The sequence below is a fragment of the Camponotus floridanus genome, unplaced genomic scaffold, assembly GCF_003227725.1.
Source record: "Camponotus floridanus strain SB8 unplaced genomic scaffold, Cflo_v7.5 scaffold8, whole genome shotgun sequence".
Classification (NCBI taxonomy): Eukaryota; Metazoa; Arthropoda; class Insecta; order Hymenoptera; family Formicidae; genus Camponotus; species Camponotus floridanus.
The window spans coordinates 2,083,338-2,109,738 of NW_020229849.1; the positions used below are offsets into that span (position 1 = coordinate 2,083,338).

The 26,401-nt window shown below is 40.6% G+C and overlaps 2 protein-coding genes across 6 annotated transcripts in view; both read left to right on the forward strand.

Annotated features, from left to right (window-relative positions):
• LOC105258198 (protein bric-a-brac 1) overlaps nucleotides 1–26,401 on the forward strand; it is a 71,605-nt gene that overhangs the window by 40,999 nt on the left and 4,205 nt on the right. The gene's annotated exons all lie outside the window — the stretch shown is intronic.
• LOC112639634 (zinc finger protein 628-like) lies at nucleotides 3,333–5,031 on the forward strand. Its single transcript, XM_025414279.1, has one exon. The coding sequence runs from the start codon at nucleotides 3,843–3,845 to the stop codon at nucleotides 4,458–4,460; it is 618 nt and encodes a 205-aa protein (XP_025270064.1). The 5' UTR covers nucleotides 3,333–3,842; the 3' UTR covers nucleotides 4,461–5,031.

The following is a 26,401-nucleotide window of genomic DNA, read 5'->3' on the forward strand; positions in this document are numbered from 1 at the left end:
AACGTGAGATACTACTCGGTCAAGATGGAACGCGAATTTGACGTATGTACCGATGTCGATACGTACTCGATAAACGTATGTACTTCGCTTCAACCTTCCGAAAGTTCCGATGATAATCGCATACGCATGACACGCGCGCACGCACGCGCGTACGTGTGTGTGCGCCGAATTCACTTTGCATGTGGGTCTCTTGCATGTGCCCAAGTGCTTTGCTGTTTGCTGCTCTCCCCCGCTAATTTGATAGAATTGTCGCGTCATTAACGAAATTGCCGTCCGTGCGGTGTCTGAAGGATCGATGATCTCGCAGAATTTCTCGCTCGTTTCCATTGCGCTTGATATATAACAAATTGCTCCCGCCTACAGTGGTCAATCTGTATGATCGAGTTCTTTTAACGTCTGGACACGCGAGAGCGTTTTCAAATTTCTTTATCAGCTACGTTGGTGCTCTTGTCGTAATTTTCATTGACAAAACATTACTTCAGAAGTAATCTTGATATAACTTTTGATTACTATACTACGAAATATACAGTCACAACTTTTCGCGCGATATAACGTAAATATCGTTTTTAATTATGAAAGAGAGAGGGGGGGAGAGAGAGAAAAAGAGAGAGAGAGAGAGAGAGAGAGAAAGAGAGAGAGAGAGAGAAAGAAAGGGAGAGAGAGAGAGAGAGAGAGAGAAAGAAAAGTAAGAAAGAAGAATAGTAAAGATATTCATAGTTATATCGCGGCAGAGATTTTGACATGTAGAGAAATTTAACGATTTTACATAAAGACTGTTGTACATTCGTGAAAAGTTACGTCAAACTTTTTTTGAAGTTTTTCTTTACAAAGGTCGAAGTTAAGCTAGTTGATTTACATTTGAGATATCATAAAAATGAACATGAGGACAATTTTTCACGTACATTTCCTGATTATTAATATCGCTCAAAAAGATTTCATTCCCAGAAACTTATTTGTGATATTTAGCCTTCTTCGGTATATCGACTTTGAATTCGTACGTCATACTCGATACGAGTTTGAGAAGTCATTTTTATCTAGACATAATAAATGCAAGTAAACATGCACACACATGCTCATCTACTGTGGCAAATATATCTCTTTTTTTCCAAATTATTTTACTATCTCTTACATTCCTTGTGCATATCCCATTATCTTTTCAACGTACAGACACATACACATTCTGTGCGTCTCTCTCTCTCTTTCTCTCTCTCTCTCTCTGTTTCTCTCTCTATCTGTCTATCTTTCTCTCTCATTTCTATTTAATTATTAATTTTACAGTTTTTACTCTCTGCCGTTTATCTATTTTACTTTATCCATTGTTCCAAATTACAGACGTACGAATGTTATTAGATCAAAATAGATTATTCTAATTTATTAGTTTAATCACTAAATCGGATAATTTACTAGAACTAGATAATCGAAACAGGCATGAAATATATTGAAAAAAATTAATTGAAAATTAATAGGAAATGAAGATTGAACGTCTTTAATTAACTAAATTAATATGAAACTTGTACGTTTAATTTAGACGCAATATTTCGCACGTCTGTATCACTTCCCCTTTTGCTCCTTTTGCGCAGCATTTTTCTTGCTATGCGTGCAGCTCGCGAGCCAAGCGTACATCAGCTGATCGTACAAACTCGATCCTTTCCATCCGTGAATTCCATCTCCACGTGCTTTAAGGGAAAAACTGAAAAAAAAGAGTGCGCTCAAAATCTATCATTCGAGAAAGACGAAAAAATTGACAAGCGAAAGAAAAAAAAAAGCCAAACATCCTTTCCCGTCCTGCCAGCCTGTCTTGCTAGCTCACTGTCAAGAAGTTGACCTTCGTTTTTGGCCATGGTTGTTTTTTACTACATTTATATATATATACATAAATATATATACATATATATATACACATACGTTATGTACATCGCATATCGTTTATACACACTGTGGTATAAATATCTATATATATTTACATATATATTTTTTGCAAAATATATATACTTATATATATACATATATACATATATATATATATATATATATATATATATATATATATAGGCAAATATTATTGACATATTCATTATACCATTTGTTACTTTGTAATATCTGTATTTCGATTTGTCGTTTTGGTTGAGTGCAATGCCTTTTGCTACGACGAATAAATTATGCGGCGTGGCTGCAAGTATAAGTATAATAAAAGGGAGGAGGGACGAGAGGGGCGGGTTAAGAACGAGGCTGTGGGGATATATATATTGTTATGGGTCCGTATAGATATATATATCTGTTGTTACTTATATATATTTATACATACATACACACACACATACACACACAAATACACACACACATACATATATATTTATCTCTCTCTATATATATATATATGTATGTATATACATGTATACAAATAGTAATTATCACCGCTTGTTTTATTTATGGATTTCTTGACCATTTTCGATCTTTTTTTAAAATAAATTTGATATTTTCGTTTAGTTTTTGACATTATTAATATCTTAAATATCATCAATATTACATATTTTTGTACAAGTGAAGTTTCCACAGTAAGATTTCGCGAATCAAAGTTTATTTCTGAAATTTATTTTCAAAGACACACACACACACACACACACACACACACACACACACACACACACACACACACATACATACACGTAAATACATGGCTAAAAATTTTGATTTCTACTTATATATAAATCAGCAGCTATATAAAAATAATTTCTCCATCTATACATTTTTTTATAGTTACAACATTTTTATTGACATTTTCAAATTGGTCAAAAAATTCATAACTGAGAAGTGGTAGAAGCTTGGGAACATGCTGTATACATATATACATCGTAACACACTCAAATAGTTTGTCATACATGTGCCTGGGGTGCGCGACGCGCCAAACAAAAATGAGCGTCAACTTCTTGTGAATACCGTCTTGTGTGCTGCCGAGAAGCGTCAACTTCTCGCCACGCTGGAGACACTTTCTCCTCCGAACGAATGAAATTTATAAATTAGAAACGAAAGAAAACTGAAAGTCAAAATAGATAGATAGATAGATAAAAATAGAGAATGAGAGAGAATAGAGAGAAAGAGAGAGAGAGAAAGAGAGAGAGAGAGAGAAAGAGAGAAAGAAAACCTTGTTTAGTCGTAACACGTGCTTATAGTAGTGTCGAGAGAACGAGCTTGCCTGTCCTTTTTTTATTTTTATTTACCGAAAAACTTAGATGCATTAGAAAGAATTAGTTATCATAGAGAAAGAGAATGCGAGAGAGAGAGAGAGAGAGAGAGAGAGGGAGGGCGGGAGGAAAAAAGAAGGAAGAGAGGAAGGAGGGAAGGAAGAAAAAGCGAAAGGAGGGAGGTGGAAAGACACGTTATCTTTTTCTTATCCGTTTAAAGTAGCCACAGCGCTCATGCATTTTAGAAATGACGCGCTGCGGCATATATACGTATACATACATATATCTATATAATATGTATATATACATATATGTAAATAAATATATCTATGTATTCTGCGGATCGAGTAGTACCTGGGCGAACGATTTGTCACGCGTTATTGCAGTATGTAGCACAATTAATATTAAAATATGCCGTTAGGATATTTAACATACGGGACTAGGCCAAAGAGAAATGCCAAAGAGAGAGAAAAATAGAGCAGCAATTGAAAATAGATAAAAATAAAGAGAGAAAGAGAGAGAGTGAGAGAGAGAGAGAGAGAGAGCGAGAGAGAGATAGAGAGAGAGAGAGAGAAAAAAAGATAGACAAAAGAGAGAAAGAGTCGGAGACGAGTCTTTCCCGCGGGGGTAACAGAGCGCCGGAGGGAAGACAAGAAGTTGATGTTCTTGTTTGTTTGGTTGCAGGAGTTGATGGGTGTGGATGAGCGGGTGTTTGCGTGCATGTACTGCGGTGCCTCGTTCCTCCACCAGAGCAAGCTGACGCGGCACATCCTCTCGCACAGCCTCGAGTCGCTCAAGTACCGCGAGCAGGCGGCCCACCTGCAGCTGCAGGCACAGCTGGGCCTCGAGCCCGGCATGCACCTGCCGCCTGAGGCCCACTATCCCGCCGCGGGTACGATCGAGCCGATGGACTTTGAACTCGCGGCCCACTCGGACCCGACCTCCGGCGTCGTCCTCTGCAAGTTTTGCGGCAAGTCCTTCCCGGACGTTGGCTCGCTGATCGCCCACCTACCGGCGCACACCGGCGATCGGCCGTTCAAATGCGAGTTCTGCGGCAAGGCGTTCAAGCTGCGCCATCACATGAAGGACCACTGTCGTGTGCACACCGGCGAGCGGCCGTTCCGGTGTACGCTGTGCGGCAAGACCTTTTCGAGGTCGACGATACTCAAGGCCCACGAAAAGACACATTACCCGAAATATGTGCGCAAGTTCCTGTCCCCGAGCCCCGTGGACCCCTCCGAGGAAGAGGCCCCGCCGCCGCCACCGCCGCATCATTGAGTTCGCCTTAGTATCAGCAGCAAAGACCGCCGTTGCGCCGTCGTCGTCGCCGGCGACGACGACGACGACGACGACGGCGGCGACGACGACGACGACGATCACCGTACGGGACACCCCGTTGACCGACGACGCCTTCGCGTTGTCGTCGTCGCCGATCGCGCGAACGCCGCCACGACGACGACGTCGACGCCGACGGTGTCGTTCCCGCTTCCGGTACCGCCGCCGCTGCCGCCGCAACGCGTCCCTCCGACGTCATTCTGCACGTTTCGTCCCGCTCCCGCCCGACACGTTTCCCGATTCTTTCCCGACACCACTCATCTCCTCTCGTCCACCTGATCGCGCGCGTCACGATCCGCACGCATCGCACCCACCGCGGGCCGCGCGACGCGCGACTCCCCGCGTCGTCGTCACCCACAATCGGCCCCAACGATCGAGCGACGGGGCAAGAAGCCGGCGGTGTGTTTCTAGTTAGTCCTGTGATTTTGGTTAGGATGGTTGGTAAACGCGTGTTCAGGGGGAGGGACACGTTAATAACGAGCTCCCTCGTTTAATCAGTGCTTTAAGACGAAACGTTTAGCTTATTATATACATATAAATATATAAATATATATAGATATATATATTATAAATTATACGTATATATATATCGATAAATTATTGAAGGTATATATATACATATATATATACATATATACATACACGTACACACACATACACACACACACACACACAAATGAGCGAGATGTGGTTCGTTAAAAGAGAAGAAGGGAGAGGGACAAAGTGAACGGGGACGACAAGAATAAACGGGGAGTGGACGAGGAAGGGGGAAGAAGGGAATTTGAGCCGCCACGGTTGGTGCTTTTAAGAGATTTTGATAAAATGCTGTGAATATTATATTGATTACGATTAACTATAAACTATTGTAATAATGTACTAACGTTGTACGATGTACGATGCGACTGTTGTTGATACGATTGAGAATATTTTATACAGTTGACACGGGGGGGGGTTGGGAATGTTGAGAACGCGCGTGGGAGGGTGGGGACGGGGGAGGGAAGAGGGGTAAGCAGGGAACGTCCACTTAGCGAAATTCTACGCGGTGCAATTCGATTCGGTGTGGACAGTTTATAAATTTATAATAGGAAAAAAATTCGGAAGAGGAAAAGGAGAGAGAGAGAGAGAGAGAGAAAATCTGTTACGAGTGCGCTGGCATTAGCGGCTTCTTCGATTGACGTTCCTCATTTTTTTTCCCCCAAGGTCTCGACATCATTTTCCCTCGCGCTTTCGTCGTCGCGAGTCGACGAATCGTGGACGCGTTTGACGTACGAGCGATGCACATCGCGCATAAAATCGATCAATTTCGTCTCCCGTCTCTCATGCATCGATCCGACGAATCCGTGAAACGCACTCTCCGGAGGTTTTTCGTCCCCTAGCGATCCCTTAAGCACGCTTATAGAACGTTGCAAAGGGGTTCGAGAAAAAAAAAATCGAGCACGTAATTCCCGCAGATACCGCCAAGCTTTCTCGGATACGTTTCCGCAACTTTTCCACAGACAAATTAAGAGTTGCAACGAATACGCGATGATGCGGTGGCCATTGAGACAGTGCAATACCTGATTACGCGACACACCATTCTATGTTACTTTTTTTATTCATATATAGTCTAATTCTTATTTAACATTCTTTAGTAAGATAGTTAGATAGTGTAATTACGTTGAGACTCGGTTTCCGTGTGATACCGTCTTTTATTCCATACTCGGGAATTCATCTTTATTTATTTATAATCCTCGAAAAAGTCACTCGGACGTACGGGACGTGGAGAAGACGTCAAGTTCCCACGTGGATTACATTTACACAGTTATGATTCAAACCGCTCAATAGCGAACGGAATATCGATCATTAATTAAGGCAGATTAATGCCTCAAACTCAAATAATGAATCAAATGTGGCGTCGTGTATCCGCGACAAAGACAGGATGTTTGAAATAATAGATGTGTTTTCCGTACATTCCTGGTAACATCATCGAAATAATCTTTGAATATTTTCATAGTATTTTGAAATTTTAGTGAGAAATATTTTGACAGTCGAAGCAAAATTCTTTCAATCATTAATTCGAAGGAATCTCTTATTCTAATCATTTATAGATTAAAATATAGTACAATAGAAAATTGACAAACACTTTCTTTAAAGGAAAAATTATTTAGATTCTATCAAATCTCATCTCGCATGTCTGTTATATGCATACATCCTGCGTATTTTTCGCGATGGTCCCAACGTTCGAGTGATACGAGTACCAGTATTCGAGATATATACTTTTGTTTTCCTATTAGGTAAGGTAAAGTAATTAGCACGTACGAATGTGTAAGCAGACTAGCGGCTCTTTTTCGAAAACTATCATCGTCAACAGCCGATCGGTCCGACTTTTCAAAGGCGAAGGTACAAACGTAATTCCCACTTGATTTCCTCGCAGGGGGGAGTAATTGAATTCGGCGCGACACGCGAGGACGAAAAACAGGCGCGCGTCTTCGCGGATCCTCGAAAGCGATAAACATGCTATCGCGGTCGCAGGCGGTTACATGCGAACGCAAGACGAGCTCTTTTCCCGTCTCTTCCTTTTAAGCGATTCGATGAGCGCATTGTATATTTAGCAGCCACTTACTTTCCGTCGTTCTCCTCGCAAGGGCCTCCCCCTCCCGCCGAGCGAGCCGAGTCGCTCCAAGTCGATCGATCTCTGAAATATTCATCGCATTCCGTGCGCGGAGGCCTGCAAAACGGCATCGAGAAGGAATCGCCTCGCGAAGAATGGGGAGATATCGAATAGCCGATGCGAGCCAATTTCGATCCGAGCTCGTCGCGAATAGATAATTCCTTAAAAGTTGACCCTAGAATGCTAACTGTCGTTTTTTTCAAGAACGTATCTCAGAGAAACATTATTTGAAAGATTGTTTCGGAAATAAATTTCGCATATCAGAAGGCATTGTTTTTGGAATAATAACCTCATTTTAATAGCGTAATCTCTCTTCAATCATAATATTTCGGGATACACGAAAGAATGATTACAGCACACATTTATAATGCACTTTGATGACATGCATTTTACTTAGTATTCTAGGGTTAGTAGACCATGGTAGCTGAGTGATTTTACTTAGAGTTGTGATGATTATACGAATTATTCTTCAATTACTCAAATTCTTATCGTGCGTTCTTTTCAGCCGATTCGCGAGTATCAATCGTTTCTCTTTTCGTTTGGAAGAAAGTCGACGCGTCTACGTCTCGATCGATGATCGTGGCTCCTGTGCGACTTCTGTGATATTTCACGAACCACTTTATTAACACGCAATGCACTTGTCACGTATCGTCTTACATTCCATCGCTATCTTAGTTGTAATCGCGGCGATATAAAATGCTCCGTTTTTCGCGGCGTTCGATTCGAGAACGCGAGTGTGTGATTTTAATTGTGATCTCTCGAGCGGCGTTAAACTTAATGCAACACTCGGTCCCGTTCGATTCCGAGTTATTAGAAATTGTTTAGGAAAACATTTGCGCATTTTACTTTTGGAACTGCGCTTGCTTCGCTTAATTAAATCCTTTAAACGCACAGCACGATACTCGCTTGGGAGACGTAGACGCGCGCGAATCGAAGATTATTATTCGAGATAAAATGGAATACTGATCGTCGTGAGAGAAATTTTATTTCATTGTAAAAATGATATAAATCTTTGACTTTTCATTTGAAATCGAATAGAAGCGAGTAGAAGCGTGATTTATTTTATTCCACCCGTGTAAAAAGAGAAAGGTATAACGTTCAAAGTATTGCGCGCGGATCAATCCAATTCGACGGACAGAAGGACGAGAATTTCGTTCTACCATGCGAACCGCCGATCCCGATTCATGTAGCTTTAATTAGAGTATTCGTCCGACAAATCGGTATTCCTCTGAAAACGGGATTTTAATTAATATTTACGCGTGACGGTGCTGTTAATGACTGGCGGCCGTGAGGGTACATTGAAATGAGAGTTCTGTCGCGATTTCTGAGCGAGTCTGATTAGAGAGTTGGCGTTTGGCAAATGGATCATAAAGTTTCCAAATACCGTATCAAAAATGTTGTCAGCGGCTTATAAATTCCGGAATACGATTAATTAAATTTGCGCGGCGTTACACCAGCGGACGCGTCCGTCCGTCCATCCGTCCGCGCGGTATTAAAATAATGATATCGCAAATTAAATATTCGACTCTTCCTCTTGTTCATTAAATTCTATAACCGAAACTCAAACACCGTTTTTATCGCCGCACGCGATTCTTCGAGCCTAGGCATTATTCTACGTTCGTGAATCTACTCATTAATTTAATCGTCTAATTCGTAATATAAATTGAATCTAGAGAAAAATAGAGAAAACATTTTTGCTTACAAAATATTATCGAGCGATAGGTGAAAGATCAGAATTATTCGAATCAATAAATTCTCACGTTAAACGAGGAAAAATGTGAAAATTTTATTTAGCGGAAACAAAAAAAAACGTGTCGCACGCGCGGCAGAAATTAAAGGACAGATCGATATTTCGAATTTAGAGTATATCCGCGTTATTCCTTAAAAACGATTGCTGATCATTCGAATACGCTCATCCTCATTTTTGCTTTCTATTCGCGCTATCTTGATTCTCTCGTCGGCAATAATATGTAAAATATTAGTTCGCGATAATATACCGTCGCCAATTCGCATATAATCGTCGCGGGGACATAGTAGTGCAAAAAGAAGGAAAGGTGAGAGGAAAAACTAGTATATGAATCACAGCTGCTTGAAATTCATATCGCGGTTTGGTCGCGATTCTTCGCGAGTTTATATACGCGCTAATTTTCCGCGTAATCGCGCGAAGCTACGCACTTTTTTATCGTCCCGATCGTGGTAAACAGCCGAGGAGTTTTTTTCCACCAAGACTTATCGTCGACGACGACTCTTTCCGCGTCACGTCTGTTATCCGCTCGAGTCGGTCGAATCGATCGACAAGGAAAACGCTGATGCCAATCGGAGGATTCCGCGCCGGGTATAACCTTGTAATCGTAAAAATATAATGAACGCGGAGAACTGCATAATGTGCGTCGAATACCGCCCTGCGTTATCGCGTCATTTACGAACGCGTAATATATATGTGCCGCGCGCGCGCGCATCATGACGGATAAATCATAAATTGGGCAGTGACGCTCAAACGGCACTTGTGTATTGTTCGCGCGCTCTTTTTGCTCGTCCTCGCGTTTAAAATGAAATCCAAAGAACAGGTTGAAGGGGAAAAATGTCGAAATCGTACTTGCGAGGACTCGCTCCTTTTGCCTCGATACAAGGAAAATCATTAGGCACCCACGTGCGTGATTCTATTCTCATTCGCGAAACGAACAACGATAGAGGACGATCGAGCGGAAATTCGGGCGCGACCTACTTCGCGATCTTTGGAACAGCACTTTGGCGTCGGACTTGATGATTGCGTTCTTCGTGTCGGATAGAATCGGGCTGCCGCGCCGCCTCACCTCGCCCCTCGCCTCGCCTCGTCCGTTCTCGTGATGTTAGTCTAGCTCGCGAGGTTTCTTTGACGATCGCATAGTTTGCCCGCCGTCGATTTTACGACACGTCCCGTTTACGCAACGATACGTCGTTACTACGCGTCGCGGAAGTGCATGTATATAGTTGCAATTATTCACGCCGCGAACGCAGAACGCAAGATACAGATGGGCGATCTCGCCGTTAAGTGCAATCGAGAGGAGAATTAATGAGCGGCACGACGCGACGTGCATCGCTGGCGTAAGGTACAATCAGCAAAGTTCCAATTAACCTAGGTTTTAAGTTATCCAACGGCTCGTGTACGCGCAGGATGGAGAAAAAAAAGAGAGAGAGAGAGAGAGAGAGAGAGAGAGAGAGAGAGAGAAAAGAGAAGCAGAGCGAGATTTGACATTTAGCCTCATGGCGGCTATGTGTTTTATTTCAAAAGGAATCCAATTTTTTTCACGTGAAATTCGTTTCAAAACTCCGTTTTCACGATCACGAATATTTTGTGCGCCCCAGTGAATGATTTTCAATGATATGACGAATTATGCGAATATTTTTATTTAGTGAAGAGATTAAATCGTCTAGCGATATTTTCGTAACAGGTCAGTTGTCACTGGTGCATCTATCGAGTGTGAATTAATTATTTTTGCGACGACAAAAAAGGTCCGTGACGTGTCTTGAATTAAGTCGAGCGCTTTTTACATTTTGTTTAACATTTTATCATCTTTCTCGCTCCCCTGCTTCCTTCCTATTACGATTCCTTTTCGATCTCACCTCCTCGCCGTGAATCCTCGCGAGAAACTGCACGTGGCTCGTATATTATTGTACGTCGGACTGTATTATACATAGGGAGAATTTGTATGCATTATTTTCCACAAGTATTCGTTGTGTACACGCATACACACTTTTAGGCTTTCGTTCTGTTTAAGAGCGACTTTAGCCAAAAATACTGAAGGGATCGTTTAAGATCGTATAAAGCTCCTGTCGCCTGTTTTAGGGATTGCTTCTAACTTATTTCCACTTATTTATTACCATCCGTGAGCCGGAAATTAGAGGACAATTAAAGATAATTCTTAGGATAATTCAATTTAGGAGATTCTCTAAAAAAAGATTCACCCTCTCGATCCTCCATTCCCGCCGTCGTCAAGGGGGTCCTAGCTTAGTTTCGTAGTAACTTTTGTGTGTAAGTTTCTGTTCTCTAAAGTTCCTAAAAACCCGTTCTAATTCAATTGTACATAGCTTAGACATAGTTTGTATACTTAGAAACGTCGTAAAATAATAATGATATGTTGCTGTAATGCGCCGCGTAAAGCGAAAACAATTACGGCGAGAATAATTTTGTCAAGATATCCGAAAACCTGATGCAGGCCAGTCTTGAGCGTAATATTTCTTGGAGTAATCCGTGGAGCTCGATCGATTGCGTTTCCGCCGGTACCCACTTCCGTCCGCGTGCGTTGTGAGATTTTTCGTTGATAAATATAGAGCGTAATTCTCTCTTAAGTTTTCGCGCTAATCCCGCGCATCAGTATGTTTGGCGAAAAGTCTGCTGATGGAATCACGGACGTACGAACGTAGCAGGACGGATATAAAATAATATATATATATATATATATATATATATATATATATATAAAAGTCGCTTCAACTCAAAGTCTCTCATCGAGTTACAAGCGTATTAATTTATTTTTAATCACTGGTTTTATTTAAATATTTATTTTAATATAACATGACAAACTTTAATTTATATATAATTTGCGCGCTATATTTGTAAAGAACACTCTTATAAAATAGAGAAACGTGAGGCTTTTTAATCATTGTGTAATTTATATCATTATTACATAGAGTTGTAATAAAAATATCGCGAGAAGGAGAATAATGCAAGTACACAAAGTGCGAACGAACGTTACACAATCTCAAATTCGTGTCGCACTGATTAAGTATATCTTATATACTCCATTCTGTTACACTCTTGCGTCTCGTGTATCTTGAGTAGAGCAGCTTAGAGTAATGCGACATAGAGAAGCGCCTGTAAATACGAAGCGCGATTTATTCTCTTGCCAGGTGTCATGATGCAATACATACACATATATCGAGTAATAGATTAATTCCTCTAGTTAGAATTCCTGTGCAGGGAAGGCAGTTTGACAAGTAGACTTTCTCGCCCTCTCTTTCGGCCGAATGGATTTCATTTCCATATCGCGATCATCTCTTTTCGATCACTCTTTGCGCCTGTCTCTTTCTTGCTACTCGTATCTGGAGTGCGAAGCTGAGCATACAGGCAAGAGATCGAAATATGGTCGCAGAAAAAAAAAATTGTCAGATGCATTATCGTTCGAAAATTTTGCGGCAAAGTTCAAAAGTCATTTAAGAAAAACACAAGTTTTATCGTACAAATTGATTTTTTATTTAATAGCATGTAAAAAAGATTATATATCAATCTCTTATACGACAGATAAGAATGAATAGTTTTTGTCCTAGGATTTACGCAGACATGTAGTGTATATCGATCCTTATATAAACATGAATTCGAAAATTATTAAAAAATTTGAATCTCAGAATTCAGAAAAATGTGCACATTTCCACTTTTAAGTTTGCTTGAAATGAAATGTACGCGTACGATATGTTATATAACAGAGTTTATGGAGTTTAAATAGAGTGATTTGGTAAAATTCTTGAAAAATATTGAAAACAGAACCCGCAATAATACTTACTATGTATGCATTTCGAGCATAATATTGCTTACGCATAATATTTACTTGCACCGATAGCATAACATATTTATAGAGAATGGCGAGATCGTTCTTCGTTGCATAACATTAGACGGAGCGATAGTATTCTAAATACGATTAGCAATAAAAGATAGAGGACGCACGAGCAATAATCGAATGTGAGGATTCCAGCAGCTAACGCACGAATGTAGACGTAATAAAATGCTCTATATTTCTATTTTAGAAGCTGTTGATAGTTTCGGTCAATTTCCCCCGCGCGAGAGATGTATTTCTTTTTACCTTTTCTCATTTAGTAGAAAATACACACGTTGACAGTATTAAAAGAGTTACAAAGAGTTAAGTAATCCTGTCGAGGTTGTTCCGAGCGTATATACAATATTTTATCCGTCGTTAATTTTATATAATATATACACACACACATATGTATATATAAATAATTTACGGACACTACGTATGCAATTGGCAAGCAGTTTTAACGAAAAGCATAAGATATTAGGGTAATTGTCGTTCCGATTGGATGTTGTAGAGTGCATATGAATGGGTGCGTGCATGCGTGAATGCGTGCGTGGATTCGCGCAGATGTTGCGTGAGTACGAATAGCGCGAAACGCGTGTAAGGAAATAACCGGCAGCAAAAGAAAAAAAGAACATGTCAGATGTACAATAATTATTTAGGTACTTATTACGCCAAGCCGTGTGTCGCTGTATTGTTTCCGGACTAAAGTTCCTTAGGGGCACGCGAATTTGCTCCGAATTCGAACGCCGCCCCGATGTGATGACGGTGCTTTGTTTCTCTTTTAATTGTACTATTAATTTTTATCACCATCTCTCCTTACGCAGTATACTTAAGTTACTAGTAGGATTTATTTTGTTATTCTAACATACATACATTATATTATATATAATATTATTATTAATTATTATTATTATTAATTATTATTAATATTATTATTGAGACTATTCGGTATATATTTACTATTACGTTTACTTAAGCATATATTATTAAAATATATGGATACCTATTTTCAAATACAAATTTCCGTTCGCAATATTTTTTATTTTCTTTTCCTCGTGCGAAACCTTCAAGCCATCGATACCCATCCCTTTTTGTGTTTTTGCGTAATCCTCGATAATTTATATATTTGATGCTATACTCCCTCTCTCTCTCTCTATATCTTTCTCTTTCTTCTCCCTCAATCATCGCTAATTATATTACGATGTGTGGCCATTATTTTATTAAGTTCCTCCGCACAATGTGTACGGTATACGTTTAATTTTCAATAGCTTCGAAAAAGGTTTCGGTTGAGCATCCCTGCTACGCATCGGCGATTATTAATTCCAGCTCGAATGCGGCTCATGCTGGGAATTCGCATACATCGCGGGCATAATATTACGCGCGCAATATCCATCGGCGAATTAAACGTTTTTCACGCAGGTCGCAAAATGTGACGCAATATCGTTACGAGGGGTAACCGAAAACTTACGTCATCGACGTACGAGTTTTCCTCGACGCGCGTTATCGAGTTCCTATACATATTGCGGAAGTATATATATATGTATATATACATATATATATATATATTATTTCTTACATCGTGTCCATGATCGTATCGACGAACGACGGACTGTCGTGCAGACAGGTAACTGTGCGGTCGTCCAGTTGATAGAGAATCAACGGAGAGAATATATAATGGAGGAGAAAAATGTATTCGAGACGGAAATTTCATCTCATTTGGCTATTATCGCAAAAGGAAAAAGGAAAAGAAAAAAGAAATCGATATCGATAAGGCCGCCGGCGCACTCGATCGATTGTAATATAATTAGACATTAACAATTAACGAGTTGAAAATGGGGGAGAAGGCACACACAATAAATGGCATAAGCATATACCTATGTATAGTATTTTATCGCAAGACATAGGCGAACAGTATGTGTAGACTTGTACGACTTACACGTAGGCGGGATAGCCTTACTATACACACGCATATTATTGGCAGGCACGTCAGCGCAACACACGTGTGCGTGCGTACGCGTTCTGTTCTGTAGGACAGCGCGTAAGCCGGTGGGTCTCCAATACGCATTATATTACGTTCGATTATCGAGTATCAAAAGTACCGAAATGAAAATTGAATCATGATCTTTTATAGAATAGTTTCCGACAAATCGGCAAATTTACATTATTACCATTAGTTTGTTTCGATTTCTCGTGCGTTTTCGGAAAAAAAAACGCTGTCGATTCGAGAGATTGAGTCGAAGATGATATCTTCGATAAAAAAAAAAAAAAAAAAAAAAAAGCATTGGAGACGACGACTGACCCAAGCGAATTCACCTATGTGCAAAAGGTTCGTACTGTCCCTTCGCGACAGCTATGTGTGCACGTGCGCTCGTGCGTTTGACAGCGCGATGGATTGACAGTGTGCGTGAACGAAAACATTCGCATATCAGTATCTACTTCATATCAAGGTGCATCAACGACGGTGAACCATCCACCAAAACTCGATCGTAGGCTATTGTTAAATACGCGTGTTTCGCGCAAGCGAGAAAATACGTTCCGATCCGCGGATCTGACGACGCGGCTCTCTAATTTTCAATTTTCGCTCGATCTCTCGCGCGCAATTCGTCCGAATTGCACGGCGGGGGGCGGGGGGGGGAGACGAGAAATGTCACGGTTATCGCGAGATCGCGTCAATCGCGAGACGGACGCCCGCGGCCTCGATCTCGCGGAGAAGGATGGGGCGCGACGCGGCGCTCCTTTATTCGTTGAATCTCAGGAATAGACGTTAACGCATTCGCCGATTCGCAGATTCGCGATTTCGAACTTCGATATTTTTTATTCGGCCTTTTCGCGGTCGCGCGCACCCTCCTCCACCCCGGCGAGGGGAGGGGGGAGGCGGGCGACGTAAAAGTTGAACAAACGATTTTTCCCATCATCGCGTGTTTTTAGGCAGACATATAGAGACGCGTTAATCGCTCTTACTGTACATATAGAAAACAAGTCGCGTTATAGAGGCGCTCATACTCGTTGATGCCTTCCTTTATATGTTTCGAACGACTGTATTGTTACGCGAATGCACTCACACGGCGACGACAAGCGGGCAGTCTGCACGAACCTGAAACCAGGTCAGGGGATGAGAGCTTATGCTTAACGCGTAAAATTGAAATTATCGATTAATCTCGCTAGCCGGATGTTCGAGTATCCAATGCGAAAGGCAAACGCGACGCCCGGAGCTCTTTATCGGTTATATCGACGAAACACTGTAATAAATTTGTACATCTAAGTGCAAATTTACAAACTATTCCCGGCGAGAGAGTTGCCGCTTTAATTTCGCTCAATGTTTATCCGTCTAATTATGTCGATCTGATTATCGGATAACCTCCCAATCAAATTTTCGCTAATTGCGATCAATTTTAATAAGAAAAATTATACTCCAAGATATTAATTGGCGAATATACGAGGAGAAAAATCACAGCGGTCGAAACGCTTCGGTGCAGACTCGGGAATGTAATCCCAAGATTGACGCCCAAAAGACGCCCTCAACCTTTGACCCGAGCCGATAATTATTAACTGTTAAAATGGGGAGAGAAGTGCGCGAGACAGAACAATAGTAATAAATATTTAAGATTAACGTAATTGAGAGACGAGAGATAAGGGGCGACGAGCAGCAAATAGCTTGTCGCAGTAGTTGCTCATGGAAGAGAAGATCGAATGATCGAACGACGAGATAAATGCAATGTAGCGATCGAGAGACAAAAATTGGCACGTTTTAATTATAGATTTAATATATAAAAACGCGCTCGATAATATATTATATATATATATAAATATATTTTAGATTCTAATTACTAGGAGACTGACTGAATTGGGGAAAAAGGGGTCACGGGTACTTCTTACATGTTGCTGGTGTCGCGCGAGAAAGACTGTCGCGATTTATCTGCACGATCTACTCTATTGGTGTTTCGGGATCGCAAATTTAAATTTTATTAGATAAAAAAAAACTCGCACACTGTTAATTAGTGAAGACAAGTTGTTACTTAAAGCTTTTTATGAAATTGGATCCGATCGAATAATTACAAACGCGATGATATATTTGATCTCCCGCGCGAAAATATACGGGGGGGGAAAAAGTTACGCGCGAGTTTCGAAATTTGGAGGATAAAGATAAAGACGATGTTACGACAACAACGAGATTTGTAGAGGGAGCGTGCAGATGAGGGTATCGTTATTCGGACTGATATAATTTTAAGCCTCTAAGCCTCTCTCTCGCAAATTTCCAAGGTTACACGCTTGATCGCACAAAAGGCATACCGCGGATCGTCCGGTGCTTCACGCGTTCCCTCGTTCTTATAGGATCCTTACTCTCTAATTAATATCGCGATTAATTACCTAAGCAAATTGAAAACTGTTGCGCACCTTTTGTCAGAGAAGCGTGAAACGATTGCGTCGCGCGCGAGCGGCTAATTTCGACGATTCGCCAGCTTCGCTCAACATCTTCTCTTCTATAAACCGCCGCGCCGTGAGCGAGTAAGGAGAAGGAGAAAAAAAAGGAACGTAAAGGCGAAATACAATGCGAAGATGAATATATCATACACGTACACACAGGAGAACTTACTACGCAATGAATCCGATAGCAATAAATGTAAAAAGGGACGAGGAGGAGAAGGAGAGGAGAGGAGAGGAGAGGAGAGGAGAGGAGAGGAGAGGCAACCACGCGGAGACGTCGAAACGCATGTAATCGATGCTATGTATATCGTTTTCAATTGACATCCATTCGTTTCCGCGTCTTCGTCGCGCGATCGCTCTCTCTCTCTCTCTCTCTCTCTCTCCCTCCCTCTCTCTGCACTATATATATATATATATATAAATAAATAAATGAATAAATGAATACATATATATATATATGGAAGAAATATATATTATATATATGTCAAGAGATATTTATACTAGTATTTTAATAGTTTAGTACATAATACACGATATATAAATACATATATATAAATATACATATATATATATATATATATATATATAATAAAAAAGAAAAAAGGCGAATATGTGTAATATACAATATACAAAGATCAGACAGAGAACATGAAAGAAAGAGAGCGAACGAGTGAGTGAGAGAAAGTGAAATAGACTAAAACACTCTGCGAACACTCTGTAAATATATAAAACACGCATATAGAAAAAATATTATATATTCTACGATATATTATACACACATACACAACATACATATAAATATATATATATATACATATACATACATATATATATATATATATATATATATATATATATTGAATATGACTAGTGATACAAATATATAGAGTTATTGTATACACCAGCATATAGAGACAAATATGTGAATAGGAAGTAATTTAAACTGAAATTAACTATAGGCGATGAATATTTAGAGACTAAGACAAAGTTTATTATGTAAAGATGCATAGGCATTATTACTACGGGGACACCTAATCATAATTATAAACATTATGATAAAAGTTAGGCAGAGAAAAGAACTTAGAGCGCGATGAGAACATGTTGATAAAGTTTCTTAGATAGGACTACATGTGTATATATATATATACCTTACATATAAATGTATATGTATATATACATACTTTATTGTTTGTACATTGGGCACGAGTGCTCTCTTATTTTACTGTGATCCATGTTTTGTACAATTTTCGAAGGTCGCATCGCATATCCATGAGCTAGCATTAGGCAGCATTGCTTTTTCGCCATTTTTATCCCCCCCGACTCGTCGTTCTGGGTAAAACAATCGCGTTTTCGACGAAAATTCACCTACATGTAGAATCCTCGCAAACATCACTCACACTGGAATAACGCGGAACGCGTACTAAAATTTACATCTACACAAGCAGCGAAACTGTGCAAATATTCGATAACTGTTATTTATGGAGATTTAGATTCGAGTCGATCAATTTTTCGCTAAATCATTGATTTTGCTTGACACAAACACAGCTACATTAACTGATATCATCAAAATCAAATTTATTTCGATCCGGTGAAAAATTCGGTAAAAGACAAATCGTCGCTGAAATGTTTTTTGAATAGCTCTAAAATAATCTGTTATGCGCCTACAAGGCATGCCGTTCTTCCGGTCGTGATGAATACCGAATCATCTTGCAAACGTGAGAAACGACGAGAGATGACATTTAAATAATTTGTGTTTCATTTACGCCGCTATAATTTTCAAAATATTTTACGTTACTTCGATAATGTTAATTTCCTCCGCCTTCAAATTCTAATAATTTTATTTTTCTTCCCGTAGACGCGAGATCTCAATGAAAGAATGTAATCGATCCTCGCGGACTGACTAACAAGCACATTGAAAGATGCACATATTCATATCAATATAATATTTATAAAAGACCAATAAACATGTGTGCGCGAAAGAACGACAACGAAAATATTAGGTTAGTACAAGAGTACATTTCTCAAGTAAGATTAAAAATACAATTTTATACGCAGCTTTGAAATTTAATTTTTATTGATGAAAAATAAACTTTTCTTTTTATTTTTTAATTATCAAGATATCTTTTGCTTAAATAAACGAGAAATAAAGAGTTGTCGAAACCTTTTTTGGAAAGTTCAAATAATCAACTTATTTAAAAAAGAAGTTTGTAGAAAAAAAATAAATAATAATCCCTCTCTCACTTTGACCTAATATCTTCGTGCTTCACCTTTTCTTTTGTTTCGAATGGTGAAATAAAAGGTGGAATAATGATCTGTGATGAAAAAAAGCATTCGTGGATCGATGGGCTTGCGAAATGTGCGGTAGAAAAATTATCCCGATAGAAAATTGTGAAAAAAAATGGGGCGGATTTGCGAGCATTGCAAAATTACGTTAAGCGTTTGGGGGGAGGATGCGCGTGTCAAAGCGCATCTCTTAATCACGAGGACGCGTGGGGGTGGGAGGGAGAGGCGCGGTAAAAGGGTGAATAAAAGATCGGGCAGAGAGATATCCTCCGCAGCTTCTAGCATACATCTGCACACGCACGTGCGCGCATACTCTCGAGAGCGATAGAGAATAAGGGAGAAGGAAAAAGGCGCAGAGGAAAAAAAGGACACGAGGGGGAGGAAAGAGGGATTAGCAACGGTTACAGCGGTTCGATCTTTCGCGGGTTGGCCGAACGCACACGCGGACAGAGAGAAAATCGGTATATATATATATATATATATCAATTCGGAAGACACGTGTGCCCCGAGAGCGCGTGAGAGAAGGAAAAACGGGAAGAGAGAGAGAGAGAGAGAGAGAGAGAGAGAGAGAGAGAGAGAGAGAGAGAGAGAGAGAGAGAGAGAGACGGAGAGAGAGAGAGAGAGGATGAGAACAAAAATGGGTAAACGAGAGAGGGAAGGAAACATAGGTCAGGGGTTGTTTTCACCTGGCACCGCCCCAAGTCACGCCTACCTGCGCGATTCCGAGCGTAGGGTAGGTAGATACGCCTACGCGTGTGATACCAACATGCGACACACACACACACACACACACACACACGCATGACATGTACGAGTGCGCCTACAAGATCGCGTCGCGCGCGCTTCCAATGTATGTACACGCGTGCGTGTGTGAAGGAGCGTGTATACGTGTGTCGCCGATCGCGCAGATGTGCAAGCTCCCGATCTGAGCGCGTCAAAGCCTACGCCTACTGCCTCCGCACACACACACACACGGACGGTGGACGATCGACTACTACTACTACCACCGCCGCGTCGGGCCGTGTCTGACTCCTACCGCGAGCGCCGGCTGTCACTACTAGCCCAGTTCGAGGCATCGCGCGGGGTGCGCGTTTCGCGAGTTTGCGGATCGGGTCACCCGGTGACACGTTCCCGCTACAAGCGGTACAATTCCGATTTTCGGATGCCTGCGGCGAGCGTGTCATGCGAGCACGCGACTAAAAAAAAAATGTACGCCGCTAGCGGATAATGCGACTGGTGCGGGATGACAGAAGCAATGACTATGTATTTTGATGGATGGAAGACGCGTGCTTTCTATGGGAAATTGAAATGATTTTTAGACTAACGCGGTACGCGTTGAAATTATAAATATTCCATCTTTCGAAATCGGGAGAATTAAAAACCGGTTGGACTTTGCGTATTATTAGAGTTGCGAATAGATTTGGAAATTTATGGAGGAATCTCACATAAAGGCGCTTAATTGTTTATGTATAAGAACTGTTCGATATTCTGACTAGACTTTTTGGGGATTAAATCGACAAATTCGTTTATCGCTCTTTTCAAACGTCAATTACGATCAATATAGATTAATGATTATCTGTCAATATCTCGAATATAAAATTGATTGCATGATAATCACGTTTTAAATCAACGAATAAGGAAATTATTGAATCCTGAATATCGCTTGCTGTTAGAACGAGACAAAAGAAAATCAAAGTTGCTCATATATCGCGTTAAAAAATTGCTACCAACACTCGAAAGCGTCGGCAATATTATTGGCCACATCATAGTCTCACAATAGACAATTTAAACTGCTGAAAGAAAAAGGAGTTAAATCTCGAAAACATTGTCTCGAGACAGTTTATTGCGTTAAAAAAAATTACGACGCGTGTTTAATGCCGCTGTTAATACTTTCGATGTAATACCATCGTATCGAACACGAACGTAGAATTACATCGATTGGTTTAATGGTCATCCCGCGACTGCATTTTTTATTCTCTCTCTCTCTCTCTCTTTTTTTTTCACGAAGCTCGCAATTTTTCTTTCGCAACGCGAAGAACAGGCGGCCCCGCTCGCGTCGACGTCGACGTCGTCGCCGTCGGGTTCACATCCCGCGCGCACGTGTGTCCCACATCTACGAGATAGAGACAGAGACGCGCGTGTATGCACAACGCGCGGGGTGAGATGCAGAGCGATGTATACCGACTCGTGAAGCACGCGCATCCCCCTCGCTCCCCTGCCTCCCCCCTCCCCTCCCCCGCACGTCCGCGCGACGGGCCGCGGGTACGTGCCTGCTTGTCGCTCCGTTATTAATGGGATCTCTTCCGCGGGAATTCCGCCAATAAGGTCGACGCGCAGGATCACGGTCTCTCTCTCTCTCTCTCTCTCTCTCTCTCTCTCTCTCTCTCTCTCTCTCTCTTTCTCTCTCTCTTTTTTTCTCGCTCTCTGTCGCTACCCCCGCGTTCTTCCCTTTCCACCCCTGGCATCTCCATGCTCAGCCTTGTCGAGCCGCTCTTTCTCCCTCTCGGGCCGAGCTTTTCAAAGTACACCGCGTACATGTAAAAAAAAGCGTAGAAAAAAATTGTACGCCCGACACGTCATATCTTACGGGGCGTGCAGCTCGCCGACGCGCTCGATAACCGCGTTTGATGAATACCGATTTATCGCGTCTCGTGTGTGCGTACGTACACGTACGTGCCGTGCGTGTCGCCGTGGTGTACGTCAGGCTGCTATCTTGCCTGCACGCGTAATGCTTCTCATCTCGCACGTCCGCGTGCAAAAATATTCGCCAAACAATTTGGTATCTCTCGGAGATAGTCCAAGACCATGTCCACGATCCGTATCAGGAGGGATTGTGAGATCGGGATGAGGGCAGTTGCGGGATACGCGAAATACGTTAAATCACCGCAACGTAATGTCCTTTACAATCAAAGCGTACAAAAAGTCTAGAGATAATTTTCTCGTCGAGGAATGTATAGATTTTAAAATGAGAGGGAAATGATATTCGAAAAAGGTATATTTTTTCGTAAAATTATTTTACATAGAGAAGCACACGAAGCCTTGGCGCAGGAGTCTTAAGACGTACCGTCGTCGACGAAATATCTGCGTTAAAGAATATATAATGAAAGCTAAGAGTACCGAGAACTTTCAGCATTGCCGGACGTCGATCATATTGTGCACCCGTTGCACATTTCGCGCCCAAGACACATACGTTTCTGTCATTGTCCTGCGAAGCAACATTGTATAACCGCGATACTTAGTAAGCACATCGTTCGAGACCCACGAATGCACATTTCCACCATTTCCGCGCCCGTTTCTTCCGCGAGCATATATACTTGGCTTTTAACAGTTTACGAAAAAAAATGCGCGAACGGACAAGCACAAGGGAAAGGAGCTTACGAATTAATCCTTTAATCTCTTCAGGGATATTGACACACATACGTTTAGTTTTACGTACGAAATCCTTTCACGAATATCTTATCCTTGATTAACGCGTACATTATTTTTCAAAATATTTTTCAATCATTTAAATTTTGTTCGACAATTAAAAATATATTTGAATAAATACAATTGAAGAAAAAGAGAAATAATTTGAAATGATTTCTTCCGATTTTAACAGATCCATCCCTGAGGAGATTAAATTACTACGATCTATTAAATTGATAAATTGTTTACACTCTGATATCGTAATATGTAATTTGCAATGACAAGTTACTTACAATATACGCGAATACGTACTTTCTTCCGGTTTTACAACTAAATATCACGACGTTTTCCGAAACGCTGACGAAAACAAATGTCCGTCCGTTGAGGCTCGATTGCAGCACGATCGAGTTTTATACATATATACGTATATATATATATTCCTTTTCTGAATTCTCCGGTAGACAAAGAATGAATTTAGAGCACAAAAGAGAGAAAGAGAGAGAGAGAGAGAGTGTGAGAGGGAGAGAGAGAAAGAGAGAGAGAGAGAAAGCTATATACACTCGTACACGGAGGAAAAAAAAACACACGCGGAGACAACGCAGTGTTCAATATTTTCGGAGTCACCCTGTAGATCGAAATCTCGCATATAGTACTAACAGATTGTATAACACTTAACTAAGCTTTCCGTATAACGATACGAGAGACATACGAATTGTTATGTTTTCTACAGTAACGTTTGTACTACCGACTTACAACAATATTTGTATAATATACGATACAAGAGAGAAACGTACCTATACAACATAGGTGTTACCCAGATGCAATAACTTTTTTAAACGGTGTTACCGGGATATTTTTCATACTTGTAACGACTCGTTGCGGCGTCCGCGCAACGTCCGTCCGTTTCGACGCGACGCGGCCGGTACCGCGGCAACCACTACTCGTTTCGTTTTGTGCCAACCAGATCTTAGATTTTGCTTTTCCAGGATTTAATAACGTGCTGTTAAAGCAGCGACAACACAGTGTAATCCGATTTTTAAAGAACCGATGCCCACATGCCATTCCACCTTAGCACATCTCGACACCAAGCACCCACGCCCATTCGCTTAATTATCGAATATTGAAGGGAAATAGGGAGAGAGCGAGAGAGAGAGAGAGAAAGAACGAGTATGCGTGTGCGTGTGAGATAGAAAAAGAGAGGAATTTGAAAGACAGGGAGAAATGTATGCGGTGTACGCACGTAGTTTGTCGATGAAGGGAGAAAAAAAAAAGAGCGGAAGAGTTGTTCTTGAAACGAACGAGAGACGGAATTTGGCGAGAAAATGTTTGTTTGCGATCGGGACTCTTGAAACTATCTCGCGGCGTTAGTAATTCGATTATCGGACTTTGCGAGAGCGGATGCAGGAGGAGAGAGCTATAAACGGAACGCAAACGCCAATGGTGCCGTTACGATCTCCCCGCGATGCATTCGGTAACGCGCGCTCGATACTCCGAGATGCACCGAGAGTCATCGCGGGATATTAAGAGCAATACAACTCGCGTTTTTTTACACATAGCTCAAAATAGAAATAGTAAACTTGAGAATCCCCGTGCTTATATACGTAATCGACAACAGCGTTAACAATTCCCGCTTATACGTTCGAAGATTTCTAATTTAATCGAAAATTCGCAAATGTTCCATTTTTTCACCAAAACGACGCAATTAGACTTTAATGCCTCGACCGTTTGTTTCGAGATTCTCTTGGTCGCACTCTAGAGATCACGAAGTTCTATAACGATCAATTGTGTTTCGCAAAAGTAAAAGATCTCGGAGAAAAAGCGAGTGGAAAACGATATTTTTAAAATAAAAATGCAATCGCGTAAAACGTTTGAAAACTACATGGCATGTTGTTATAATCACGCAACAAATCATGCACGCAATTTTATTCCGATTTATTAATTCATTTTTTCATTTGAATATAAATTATATCCATATAATTGTGCGTATTTACTTTGGTATGTCATTTTATTCAAAAATGCATAAGAAAAGGAATAGATACATAATTTCAAGAAATTGCAAATTAAATCTTTTCTTTTTCATATCATCACATTAATTAAAAAATTAATATCACCACATTAATTAAAAATATTAAATTGCTTTTACACGTGTAAAAGTAAAATTCTAATCTTTTCTTTCCCAGCGAAAAGGTATTCTTATTAAAATCTCTCGTACGATTTTCTTCAATTATCCATGCCGAAATATTTCATTTTATTGAACTGCACTTCTCTACTTTTCAAACACCTTGTATGTGTATGATATCGCGTGATACTCGGAACTCCCGAGTGCGACCTTGCTGATCTTAGATATTATGGGCTGCGATAGGACACGTATGTGAGTTATCGAAGCGCGATCTTCGCTGCGGTGGAATAAAAAAAGAAACCACCGACTGACAGACCGGCTAACCGATGGATCTCATTTTTGGATATCCTGGTTTATTTCCACGGACCGTTCGCGATATCAGAGTGATTGATGTCTTAACTTGCTACGTGATTGAGAACGCTCGGGTCAGAGTCTTTCCACGAATCGCGATTCTTTTGGCAGAATAATATCGCAGTAATTTAAATTGTTGCGTTTGACAAAATATAAAAGAAAGATTCAAAGTCAGAACGTGATGCATAATTTATAAGATTCACTTTAATTAAAACTTTACGACTTAACGTAACGAAAATTTGTATCGATTACCTCGTCTCTCTTGCGGCGATTAAAAAAGTAAAGTATTTTATTTTTCAAAAAGTTTATCTCCAATATACTTGTTTCAATACGCTTTATCCCCCCCCAAAATATTATATATTTAAAAAAATCGTAGACAGACTCTAATCTCGGTGCGTTTGCCGTCATCGACTCGTCAATGAAAAAATGAAAGAGAAATATATCAAAGATCATCATGTCTCCGAGTCATTGTAATCGAGCGTCATATTCAAGTCGCGATGCGTTCACTGGAACAACGAGACGTGTAAGATGGATGCGACCGATTGCAAAATGACAACCGAGCGAATAATTTGAGAGCACATCCGTCCATCTGATACGTTTCGATCTACGCGTGTGTTTCAGATCGTTGTTGGATGGTCTAGTTTCTAGTTAAAAGATTTTTTTAAATCCGGGATTTTTTAATACAATGAAATTGTGCGTGAAACGAAAGCAAAGCTCTGAGATCGCATTCGATTCGATCGCGACCGTGCGCGAGTGCGTCCTGAATTTATGAGCTGAGTCTCGATTCAATAGACCGATTCAGAGAACGTTTATATACGCGCGAACGTTTGTGTACACGTATACATTTCAGCTGTATCGAGAATCGTTTCGACAAAATCGGCAAAATTCGATATCTCGGAGAGAAGTTGAACGAAGAAAAGCTCACACTCTTGTCCGTAAAAAAAAAAAAAAAAAAAAAAAAAACTCCACCAACATCGATAACGCGTTCTGAACATTCCGGAATCACCCTGCGGAATAGCCACAACTGATTTGGCTTGGCGTAAAAAAAGAAAAAAGTAAAAAAAGAATAAAAACTGAT

Bases quoted from the DNA above. Each gene is read 5' to 3' on its own strand.
- LOC112639634 (XM_025414279.1), top strand. From the start codon at position 3,843: ATGTTCTTGTTTGTTTGGTTGCAGGAGTTGATGGGTGTGGATGAGCGG.